General features: G+C 34.0%; 1 protein-coding gene across 1 annotated transcript in view; it reads left to right on the forward strand.

Moving 5' to 3' along the window:
• Myo10A (Myosin 10A) overlaps positions 1-12,970 on the forward strand; it is a 247,824-nt gene that overhangs the window by 79,655 nt on the left and 155,199 nt on the right. Inside the window, exons 30-38 of the mRNA XM_071587864.1 lie at positions 1,153-1,266; positions 2,106-2,366; positions 3,222-3,383; positions 5,379-5,675; positions 7,214-7,593; positions 7,713-7,823; positions 8,834-8,952; positions 9,198-9,298; positions 10,953-11,104. Of these exons, the coding sequence (XP_071443965.1) occupies positions 1,153-1,266; positions 2,106-2,366; positions 3,222-3,383; positions 5,379-5,675; positions 7,214-7,593; positions 7,713-7,823; positions 8,834-8,952; positions 9,198-9,298; positions 10,953-11,104 (1,697 nt within the window). The remainder of the gene's footprint in view (positions 1-1,152; positions 1,267-2,105; positions 2,367-3,221; positions 3,384-5,378; positions 5,676-7,213; positions 7,594-7,712; positions 7,824-8,833; positions 8,953-9,197; positions 9,299-10,952; positions 11,105-12,970) is intronic.

Consider the following 12,970-nt stretch of genomic DNA (forward strand, 5'->3'; position numbering starts at 1 on the left):
TTTGGTAGTAATAAGAATGCATTCCCTGTTTTACATTTGATTGAGCCATGATTTTTGTGATTCTCATGCAAAGGGCATACTCCATTTAATACAATTAGTATTAATTTGAATAGTTTCATATCTTGTTAAAGAATTATTGGTTATATTATATTTCATTTACCTTTATTGTACATAAATATGTGCAGATAAGCCTCATATTGGAATCAATTCACAGTGTATCTTTTTATAGATAAGCAACTGCTTGTGCATGTTGGTTGGCATAATAATTGAGAGTATTATGATTCGTCATGGGCTATATCAGCCTCTTTCACTGAATCAGATCCAAAAACTTGCTACCTTGAAAGAGTATTACTTATTTTTTTTCATATTTACAATAATGCTTGTAAAAGTGCAAATCAGTTTTGATGCCTCGACTAAACCAAGGAGGGTAAGGGCACATGTTTTCTCTGAAGGTTGTTTATTTTGAATATACTGTTGTGGAACAAAAATTATGGGAAAGAGGTGAATTAAGTGGATAAATTAATGGGAAATGTCTGAAATGCAATCAGAATAAAACAGTGAAAAGTGACCTGAAAATATATTTTCCTTTGTTAAGATACCTATCTTGGAGTGCGAATTTCTGGTCAAAAACATGCAAGACCATAAATCTTAGTTGTAACATGTAGAATTTTTTAAGAACAGTAAGTTCTTGTAAACTACTTGTTTTCTTGATTTACTGGAATCATATTTTTCAAAACTTAAATTGTATATAAGAACTAATAGTGATATTACTCCATAAAAGCTGATGAGTTAATTTCATTTTCTTCTGCGTAAAACCTTTTGTCCTTGAGAAATACCTCGTATTCATGTTGCATGATCAATACCTATTAACTAAAAATATGATTAATTTTTGGAATGTTCATGGTGATTGAAACTGGGTTTTGAACAGTCTCTATCTATGTTTTTACATTTGGTGCAAGCTTTCACCAAAATCTACCCTCAGCATCTCTTTAAAGGTCCACTTTCCCTGTTCTTGGTTTTTGCATGGTATATTTCTTCTATCTGAATAAATTTCATTATAATCTAATTTTCTTTGGTGTCATACATGGTCTATTAAGCTGTGTGGCATCCTTTTTTTGTGTATACTTCTCACTTCATCTTTTTCCAATGTAGGGTTTTCCTCAGGTAAACATGACTGTAGGCCCTCCCCAGGTCCTACAGATGGCAGGAGTGTCCAATATCTTAGGGACATTCTCCACTACTGATTCATTAAACAGGAATTCTAAGGTACAAACTGGAAACAGGTTATAAAGAGAGTTTTTAATTTTTTGCTTCCCTTGGAATATTGCTCTGCAATCCTTTTTGGCTTTCATTACTTTTGTACTTTTTGAATTTAGAGTCTAACCAATTCCTCAGTAATTCTTTGCATTAACCTTTATACGAAGCAAGTGCCAATAACTTTGATTCCCCTATTAATTTTTAATGATTCTATAGCCATCCTGCGCCTACACGAATTGAATCTCTTCTTTTGGCTTGACTATCTACGTTTTCAGTTTTTTATCTGTGAATTAAAATATAATTTATGTAGATTGATTTCTGGTAGTGTCTAGCTGCTTTCAGTTTATGTACCTTATTCTGATAATTTAAAAGAAAATTGCATTGCATCATGTGCCAGAGATTACTTTTATGCATTTAACTTAATCATGAAATAGTTATGAAAAGTTTTAATCTGTTTACTCTGGAACTTTTTAATTTGCCAATCGATATGTTGAGTCTGTACCTTAGGTACATAAATTTTCTCTTGCTGAAGAGAAAACTAAAACACCAATACTAATATGTCTCAGATGAAAGTTGTTTTCTCAAGTTTTTGATCTTTTAAAATAACACCATATAACTTTGTTTCCTATAAACTCTCTTTCACTCTCTGCAAATAGTCTGTGGTCTTTTGGCTTTCCATTTCATTACATATTTCTTAACTTACGTAATTAATATAACCTCAGTTATTTAAGTGCATAGCGATTTCTTCAGCCGCATTATTCCTTGGCCTTAACTAATGCTTATTGAAATGCAAAAAAAAAATCGTGAAGCAATATGTAGTCGTAAATGATAATTTATCGGGTTGTCAGGTGTCATTCCGAGAGCCTGACAACAGGGAGCTCTGGTCCACGGAGAAGAGGCAGACAACAACAGCTATGGGCGATTCATCTTCTCCTAATACCCAAAGCCCCCCTTTCATACCACCTCCCCCTCGACCTCCAAAAAGCCTCTTTATCCCAACAGCTCAGTTGTCTCAGACCTCACCACACCAGCCACCACCACCACCTCTGCCTCCCAACTTACTTTCCTCCCCTCTTGCCACCAAACTTCCTCAAGAAACCAATTCACAGGTGTGTACCCACACAAAAACTTTTAGCAGGAACAAAGTAAATAAATTAAGACTTCCCTGTTGAACTTGAGAAAATCACAGTGAAATAAGAGCATAATAGAATATTGATTTGGCATGTAGAATTATTAATTACCTGAAGGTGAAAAAAAATGCCATTATGTTCCAATATCAAATATTTATTTCATTGCTTTTCCATTCAGTGTCCAGTTGTTTGTATTTAAATTTTAATATGCTTTTTCTGTTCAATCATCATGCTAGCTGATGGACAGGAGTTAAATTTAACACTAAAGAGATGTTTGAAAGATAAAGAATATATTCACCTATTTTGCTATCCATGTTTTTAAATATCACCTTGCTAATTGCAATCCATTAACCTGTGATTATGGAAAAGAGCCAAAATTAATTTGTACTTCATTAGTGATTCTATCAGATTTAACTTACCATGAACAATGTTTTACTTTATTAAATAAAAAATGTATTAGTATTGTGTCTGCACTCCAGTTTGCAGCTTCAAATTAGCTGTTAAAAGATGTACAAGACTGAATTACTTAAGTATTGGACCTCCTTTACTTGTTGCTCCTTCTTACCCTTTTTGCACTTGTAAATGAGCACATGTGGACTGAATTGCCTGAAATTTTTAAGTAGTCTTTGCATCTGTTGCACATTTAATGTTACTGCACTTATGTTTAAATATGAATGGCATAACAATTGATTTTGTATGTATTTGGAATTAACTCTTCTACTCTTTTGTGTAGCATTCATAAGTTTTTCTTTATTATCATTATTGAGTTATTCTGATGACATGAAGGCTTGGGGGTTGATTCCTGTTGTTAATTAGTCATTACTACCCTCCCAGAACCTATCACCAACAGCCGGCAAGGAAACAGGAGCCATCAAAAAAATGAATGGAAGGATGCCAAGTCAAAATTCAGGGAACGCTCATATGGCATTTGGCAGTGTTCTTGATGAGCTCAAAAGTCGACGGAGCTCCACAGATTCCCAGAATGGTGTTGGCAAGGTGACTTGAACACTGATGATATTTGTTTCTTTTTTCTATGCTTAATGTCCTATTTATATTAGTTTACATACTTTAATTTAGGATTTTATCGCATTAAGCTTATTTTATGTACATCCAAAATATAAGTGGTAGTATTTTTAATTGAAATTGATTTATTTCATCCAAGTAGTCCCTGTGTACGTCCAGTAGTCCCTCAGTGTCATAATTATGAAAAAGGGAAATGTTTTAGCCTGGAATAATCATCTAAACTGTGTGATATTTTTGGATAGCCTGAAATTTTTAGCGGATATTTTTAGCAACTCCTAAAAATATTTCCCTTTTTACCCAGGCTGTAATTTTTTCAACTGAGTGCTGTTAACATTATCTATGAATTGCGTAAGTTATGCAAGATGGGGAGCAGTTAACCTTTATTGCATGTACAAACCAAGAAAGCATTCAAAACAGTAATGCTTTCTCATATGTTTGCTAAGGGTTGCAAGAACACAAAATATAAGCATTATATGTTCATTCTAACTTTCATGCATTTTCTAAATATTCATAGGTAATTTCACTTAAAAAATCATGCAGGACTAATTATATGAGGGAAGGAAATCCTTACTCTGTCAAAAAATGAGTTGTTGAAATGTCACCCACATGCAACTCTAAAGCATTGATGATTAGAAGCCAGAACATTTTTCAAAAGCTTGGTTAAAGTGGGTAGCGTTCCCTTGGGCAGCAACAGCTTGCCAAATATTTTCAAGTGATTATTAAAGTAGCATAGACTTACTTCAGAATAATTATATTCTTTTGGCTGAGATATGATTTGATTTTCTATTCATATTAAACAGGTTTTATTATTAATCAAGTTTTAATTAAATAATATTAATGAAAATGGCTGTATGAAGCCTTTATTACTGGATATATGCTTATTCCTATGTTGATACAAAGTGTAGCGATAAGATAGTCTGGTTTAACTATTAATATAATGTACTCTTTCTTATAATTTTAATGTAGATTTTTGCCACTCATGCTCCTGAAATAAGAAATGTATTTTTATTTCCAGTGACTCAATTTTATTAGCTATTTACCCGCAGTTCTACTGTAACTTATCCATTTTCGTCAATCTTGAATGCATCAGGGCTACGGTATTTAAATGTATTCTTGTATTTTTTTAACTTTTCTATAAATGAATTACAAATTATTTGTTATGCAAATCCTACGACCCTGAAGGCTGTTATTCATTTATTTTGAAATATCCCTTGCAAAATGATGTAACCCAAAAACCTGTATGATCAAAATTGAGAAGTTGTTTGTTCTTAGGCCTGAGGCTCTTAACCTTGGTCTATCTTATAATAATGCTCCCTTACCTATGTTCTATGATCTGTTAGTTTCAGTAAACATTCATTGACTTAGACTTAAGTACAAAACTATCCTTGAAAAGAATTGAAAAGCATGGCATATATTATTTTTTATTTCTTTCTCATCAGGGTGGATCATTTAAGATTTGGTGCTAGTGGGGTATTATGGTTGGTTTAGAGATTAGGATGCCCACTAAACAGGATGATAGAGTGTGTGTTTTTTTACTGAAATCTTTAAACAGTTGATTGATAATGCCGTATATATTTTCAGTTGATAGGAGTGTTTGGGCAAACTGATAATGTTATAGCATGCATGTCTGCATTCAAAAGTAGGAATTTATTTAGATTTGTCTGGCACTATTTGTCACACTGGCACAGGAAATATATTGTTTTGTACAAGTCAATCTGAAATCTAATCATTAGAAAAGTTTATACTAGTTGTAAATAACCTTTCACCAAAGTATTCCTCTAGAGATAAAACACTTATCACAGAAACCAAACAATGCACTGAAAAAATATAATGAAGGACTAACAAAAAATTTCCTCCAAAGAATTTATGTGGTGAAGTGTAATAATTTCTCTCTTGAAGCTCTTCTTTTAAGAATTTAAACGTGTGCATTTATTGAGCAGCATTTTTTTATTATTATTTATGTGACAGGTGAATTCACTGGTGATGGAAGGCCGAAAAATTAGTAATGGGGGAAGCTCACCGTTGGGTGGACCTCCACCTCCCCCTCCTCCTCCTCCACCACCAATGCCCCCCGAGCTGATACATAGTGGTGGGGATCCATCTGAGGCAAGGCCTTTCCTCGATCCATATGGTCGGGCAAAGACAGTGAGAATTGGGAAGTGGCGCTGGCCTCCTCCTAAGGAAAATGCCGAGCAGTCTGACAGTTTCTTGGAATTCAAATTGAGGCAACATCATAGGAAGTCTAATCCACTCCAAAGCCCACAGGTAATTGTCCATGATTTAAAAACGAAAATTATGCATCATAATTCTGTTTCACAGTGTGGTTATTTGAGTAAGGAATTTCCTACTGCATTTTTACTCCATCGATATTTAAATGTGACCGTAGAGTATAATTTAGTGTTATTTTTTTCTCTCAGTGATCATTGTAATTAAAAAAAAAGGACAATGCATAATCATCTTACTGGCCTTTGTCACGATGCTTATGAATGTTGCATCAGCTGCGGAAGTGGGAAAATTCCTGTTAAATAGATGCTCGCTTATTTATAAATATTGTTTTTCTTTCTTTTAACTTAAATAAATGCAATTCCTATTAATGGTATTGTCTTGAAAATATTATTGACAAGGCCTGAATCATTTATTAACTACCTAAATATATGCATTAAATTGTGAGTGAGTATTAGAGTGTAAATAATGGTCACATTTTTCCGGAGTTAATGTAAAAATTCATGTTTTGAAAGCTTTGTAATTTATGTTTCATGATGTTTAATTATCTGAAAGATATGATATCTGATAGTCTAACCAAGAGTCATTTCCTTTGCTTCCATCCTTCATTTCATTTCCTTCACTCCTGTTTCCCTCCTAAATGTTGGTGGATTGTAGCCATAAGTAATCTACATGGCTGCATTTTATCTCTTAGAAATATTTTTTCTACCTCAGCAAATTGTTTTACATGATTAGTACACTAACTTACAGTATCGCAATAGCAAATATTGTGTTGCTTAACAGTTGCTGAAAGTTATTATGATACAGGCGAGCAACAGCTGCATACATTCTTTAATTAGGAATTTTTACTATATTATTTGGATTTCCTTCAGAACATTTTCCATTCAAATTTCTAATTCATCTTGAAGGGAAACATGTATGAAATACTAGATGGTTTATTGGAACTTTTTTGTTGAGCCAGAATAAGCAAATGAATAAACAGTCAAAATTCATTGGAAAAACATTCAATTACCTAAATTTTCATTTTGTAAAAACAGAAGTTTGGTGCACTGTATGTTTGAGCATAGGGTTAAGGATAGGGTTAGACTGTCTAGGGAGTGGGACTAAAGAGATGAAAGCTCACACTTGACATCCACCCACATTTTGTGTATGCCAGAGGACCTTGTCCACTGGCATACACAAAACTTGGACTGCTGACCTGAGGGTCCCATGTTCAATTCCCGGGAAAGGCACTCTGGGCACCTGCAGCTCCACCCAAGCTATGTGATTTTATGGGTACCAGATCATCCTGGGAAACCATAACCGGCACAGGGAAAGGAACTGGCCCCCCTACCCTGATGCGTGAAACACGCCGTATAGGGCTTAGTACTGAGTGAACTCTATCCCCATCACCTACTAAACCGAGCTTCGGGTTGATTACTGTGTTTATGGTTTATATATATGCATCATTGAAAAATGACCACAATAACTTGGAAATGTATGATACATATATGGATTATTCATTGGTAATTTACCCCTCCATTCTTGCAGATGCTTGCAACATTCTGCCATGCATAAAATCTGCATTATTTTTCTTCCAGGATTACATGGACAGCTTGGAAAGGGTTGAAGGAATTGAGTGGGAAGAATTTGAAGTGTCAGGCTTGTCAGCCTCTTCCATTCGAGAAATTAATAAGACATTGTCTGTTGAAGGGAGGGATGCCACAGTAGAAATTCATGAAAACAAGAGGGAGATAAGGGAAATAGCATATGAAATTCATGAAAATGGGGAGAAGAGGCATTCCCAGGAGAGCCGTGGTTCAATTGAAGCACAGGAAATTAAAGGAAGTAGGGTTGACTCCAGGGGAGCCAGAGATGAAGATATAGTAAGTTCACACAGCAGAGAGAAGGGATCAGCAGGGAAGAGAGAAAGCAGGGAGTCATCCTTGTCGCCTGATGGCAAGGAGAAGCATTCCAGGAAGTTAGTGCATGCTCATGTTGTTTTCAAATAAATATCTTAAAGAATGATACCTTTAAGATTTGTAGCATCATCTAATGATTGGTCACTATAACACACTACCATTTAAATCTCATTTATAGGTCTGGAGATAGTTCTACTTCAAGACCTACCCCTGGAAGCATAGGAAAACTGAGAATCAGTAGTGAAATGAGACAAAAATTAGAAATGGTCACATCAAATCACAGTTTAAGGTATGGAAATTTCCTGCAGTTAGGAAACATTATTTCTATATTATTTTCCACATGGAAAAATCCATAATTTCTCAAGTAAAATTTTCCGTATAAAAATACTTTCTTCACTGTATTTTTTTCTTAATTGTTCTAGTTAAATTCAATTTTGATATAGAAAATGAAAAAATAGTAAGCTTGTGATTCGACAGAAAATTTATTGCGATATGAGCCGGGTTTCGATGTTCAGTATCATATTCAGGCAACAACTCTTACATCCATCTATGTATAGTGCACTCAGGTAGGGGTGGGGAGGTGGGAAGGCTCTGGAGAGTGGTTGGGGAAGGGAAGTGAGCAATGATTGTTGGAGGGAAGGGTAGAAAGCGGGAGGAGGCCCCCCATCGAAAGCTCTACTCCTGAAACCACCATAAGAATCCTAAGAGAATATTACCAATGACCTGTTGTACACATCCCACTCCCCCCGTCTAAACCTACAACTACTCGACACCTGGGCTAATGATTGGAAAACCCCTATATTTCCCCCACCCCTCCCTTGACCTCATAGATATGTAAAGGAATTTGTATTAAGGTCTAGGAACAGCTAATGTAGGTAAAATCCACTCACTTACCTCCACCATTAGGAGGAGTACTCCCCATAGGAGACCCCACCCCTACCTGAGGGTAATATACAGGTATATAGATGGATGTCTGTAAGAGTTGTTACCTGAAGATGACGTTTAATGTGGAAACCCAGGTCGTATAGAAATAAATTTTCTGTGGAATCACAAAGTCACTATTTTTTCATCTCCATAATGAATTGATCCCATAAAATTGTACCTGAAACAATCAATTATATAATTATATCAATTTTGGTAGCCAGGCCATCCCTTTCAACGTTTGAATTTGGTTTGTAAAATCTATGGCTGCCTATGAAATTACCCAAATCAAATAAGTAAATGATTTCAGAGAGCTTAATTAAAGAATTGACTCATTATGTATGGTTTTAATAACTAATTATGCATCTCTGTGAACAGATCCACAACAAAATCAGAAAAGCCAACCTTGCAAGGTTTGAAAATGAAGGATGATAACCCAAGTAGGCCAGTGAAAAAGCTAGAAGATAATAGAAGACTGATGTTAGAGCAACAGCTGGGTAAGTTAAATCTAATTTTTCATGATTGAGTATATTGAGGATAACACAAAATAATTATTCATCAGCCCTCAAATGTGTTTCTTTTTCATGGTTTGGTTTAATGTATATTTATTCAATAATATTCTATGTAAATGGTTTGTTATAAAGTTAAATATGTGCCATTTCATTCAAATTCAGCCTATTGTTACTAAAAAAGATGAATTGATTTTATCATTCAGGGAGTATGTATATTTATATCATTTTAGCTGGTCGTTGGGACACAGTGGATTCCATTGAAGCTGTTACCAGAGGAATGCCAAAGGATGAGAGACTTGATTTACAGCATCCTAGTATTGTGAGAAGTCAGGTGTGTTGAGTGATACTGGAAGTGATTGTGTATTTTGAACTTATAACATTTTCAAAATATCTTTTTACTGCATTTTGGAATGAAAACATTTTAAAGATATCTTTTTACCCTATTTTTTCCTCTTTTTATGTATCTTTACCTCATTAGCATTAACATAACATGCATAAGTGGTAAGAATAAGAATAGCATTTGTGCATTGTAGGGAATACACCACAATACTAATGATACCCTGATAACTACCCTGAAGGTTTGCTCTACTCAATGGAACCTTGATATCATGCTCAATATTACATAATTTTTTGACCAGCATAATAAATAAAAATTCTGATATGGCCAGCACATTACTTTCCCTTTTCAGTTTATAACAGAAATAAGGACGGTATTTAGTAATGGTAGCATGTCACATCACTCAGGTCTGATAAAAATTATTCTTTGTGTCACTGGTAGGTGAAATGAAGGAATAGTCTCAAAGTTATCTCCTGTTGTGTTTCATTCCTAAATATGTACTTTTTTATAAATCATTTTCATCCCATCTAGTATTCATCCTGTTGAAGAGGATGAGTTGGTGGTGATAGTGGAGTTTAAAATGAGGATCAGGTTCTAAAGGGCTTAAAAACACTCAAATATCTGCCTCTGGATGGAATTTTATAAATAATCATCCAAGATATGATGCGGTAAAAATATGAAAATTCAATTCATTGAGCTTACTGCTCAGTGAGCTCTAGACTTACCTATCAAACCAATATTTGGGTTGATTGCTGTGATTTATTTTAACCACATAATGATTCATGTCTGACACTAATAGCTCAATTATTTCACATTTGAATGATATAAAGAAATAAAATGGGGATTCATGAAAATTCATATTATTTGAATAAAAATAGTTCTCAGAGCTCCAGCTCTTTTTAATAATTTTTTTTGGTCAGTGCCACTATCAGACATTGAAAATCTGACCCTAATAATATAATTAATGTTTGCGGCCTCCATTATCACCAGCAAAATTTGGCATTTATTTATTTCATTAAGATATATGTCTAATTTATAATGTGGCAAAGGAATCCAAGTATCTACTTCAGTTATTTTGATTATCTTTTAAGTCTTTTCTTATCATTTTATTTTCCTTGAGTAGTGGTTCTTAGAATATTCTATGCTTCAAACGTACGAAATTTATTTCTTTTTGTCTGCTGATGAATGATTTGATACCATTGCAAGTAATTGCAATTTTTTGGTGTAACCACTCTTAGCATCCCGGAAGGAAAATCCATAAAAGTAGGTAAACTGCATTATTTTACAAAATGTATTTCTCTTGTCTGCTTCCCAGAGCTCTATTTGAAAAGGCAATAGGAAAATATGAGAACAGATAATGTGTGTATATACATTTCATTACCGAAAGAGGACTCTTTAAATTTAACTTTTTCATCTCACCCAGAAATCCTATACATATTTTAAAAAAAGTATTTACAGAGTAAGATGGAAAAGTGGTATCAGTCCATCATTAATTTTTATTTTGTGTACATTTTTTGTCTTCCATTCTTCTGTGCTTAACATTTTTCATGCTCTATTATCATTAGCCTTTTTAATTTTCCCAATTTCATGAACTTCTGTGGAAAATGAAGGTTTTTGCTTAAAATTATCATTTTACTATCCAACACAGGTGGAAAGAATGGAGAAAACTACTCCAAAGTATGATGATAGAATGGGAGGGCAGAGGAAGCCAGCTCCTCCTCCACCCCCAGTGGCACCCCATTATGTAGATGTCACCCCAGTGATGCCCAACTCAAGAACAAATAGTTATTACTCACCAAGGTACATATTATTCAGCATGGGTTTAAAGTGTTTGGCTGACACTCTTCAAATACCTACTTGAATCAAATACTGGACAAAATATTTATCATGCTTATAAGTGATCAGGATTAAAATCTTTGACTCATTTTTAATGCTTATTTTAGTGAAAATAGATCTAAGATACCCCTATCATATTTGTATTTTACATCCAAGCCTAAATTTGGTACTTTTCATATTCTATAGCCCTTAGTTATTGTTCAACTTTAGCCCTATCTATATGATCAATCTTCAAGTTCATGGCTAGGGTTTTATGTTTATGAGAGTATAATGTAAGCTAGAATATATTATTAGCAATAAGGTAGGGTAGTATTTTCATCTTTGAAATCTGCAGGATGAGGCATCAAAAATGTAATCACTTCCTTTATTGATCCAGCTGTTTTGACTCAGCCTTTGCTGACAGCTAAATGATATAGATAAATGAATTGTTTGCACTGGTTTGTGATTTCTTAAATGCTGATGCATGTGGTTTGTCAATCAACAAAATTCAACCATTGGGACATGCTGCAAATTAAGATACTTACTACTGTGTTTGCCAGTATTTCTCCATGGAGTACCAACTTACATTAACTACAATTCTAAGTGTTTTGTGGTCATTTGGCTGTCTCATAAAAAAATCTTCCTGCACTTTAGAGTTTTCAAAATATCTAATGATGGCCACATTAGTGAAAAATGACTGCCATCTGTTGTTTCATCATAAATTAGTTTTAGTTTTTACTACTTAATATTTTTTTAATAATTTAGTTTAAATTCCAATTTTTGTTAATTAATGTGCATAGAAATAGCACCAATAAACCCCAAAAGTATTAACCGGCTCCCATATTAATCAATTGTTATTTTATCAAAGGAACTGTATTCCTAGGAAGGGATAAACTTAAAAACCATGAGCACTCACCAGTATTCATTCATGTTCCTCTAATTCTTGAAATTTTGGGTTGCATAGGGTTTCTAAATTTTATCAGTATATACTATGGCCAATATCAGAACCCTTCCAGTGTAAGGTTCTTTGATTTTATTTGCAATAATGTTTCGTATTAATATGTATATAAAAGCAAATCCACAAGTTGTGGAAGGAGAGTGTTCATGGCATTTTATTTATAGTTTCACTGGATTGCAATAAGAATGTAATTAGTTTTTATAAAGGAGCTTATTGGTAGCCTATCAAGTGCTTTATCCTAGTAGCCATTCTAAATGGGAGAAAGCTATTATATCCACCAACATAGCATAGTTACTACATTATATATTTATGATCTAATAAAAGTGAATTGAGGAATCGGTAGTCCAGGGGTAGAGCATTGGACCACTACACTCAAGCTTTGTGATTTTTTTGGTACCAGGTCTTCCTGAGAAACCACAGCCAGTACAGTGGAAGGATATGACCCCTTTCTTGGCTTAGTTGGGCTTAGTATTCGGTAAACTACACCATAACCTACCAAACCGACCTTTGGTTTGATTACTTGGTTTTTGATTTTTTTAAATAGTGAATCAATGAATTTTAAAGATAAAATAGCAATAAATTAAGCATGTTTTACATTATAAAATCAATAACTCAGCGCAGCTAAGTTGAAAGGTAATTTTTTCCAGCATTTAGAATTCTTGTAGGAGTGGGTAATTCATTTATTCCCCCTCAAATCCACCTGTCATGACCTGTTTTTATAATTTTGTTGTGAAGTTAGATAACATGAACTTGGGTAGCATTCATTCAATAAGCATTATTGTATTTATAGAAAATGGATAGAACCGTACAAAGCAGCCCTCTAAAATGAAATTCTAGCATTTGTTCTGTTATTTTCATAAATTCTCATTGTCTTAATGCCATGTGAAGACAGT

The sequence above is a fragment of the Hetaerina americana genome, unplaced genomic scaffold (assembly GCF_022747635.1).
Source record: "Hetaerina americana unplaced genomic scaffold, ioHetAmer1.1.p SCAF_3, whole genome shotgun sequence".
Classification (NCBI taxonomy): Eukaryota; Metazoa; Arthropoda; class Insecta; order Odonata; family Calopterygidae; genus Hetaerina; species Hetaerina americana.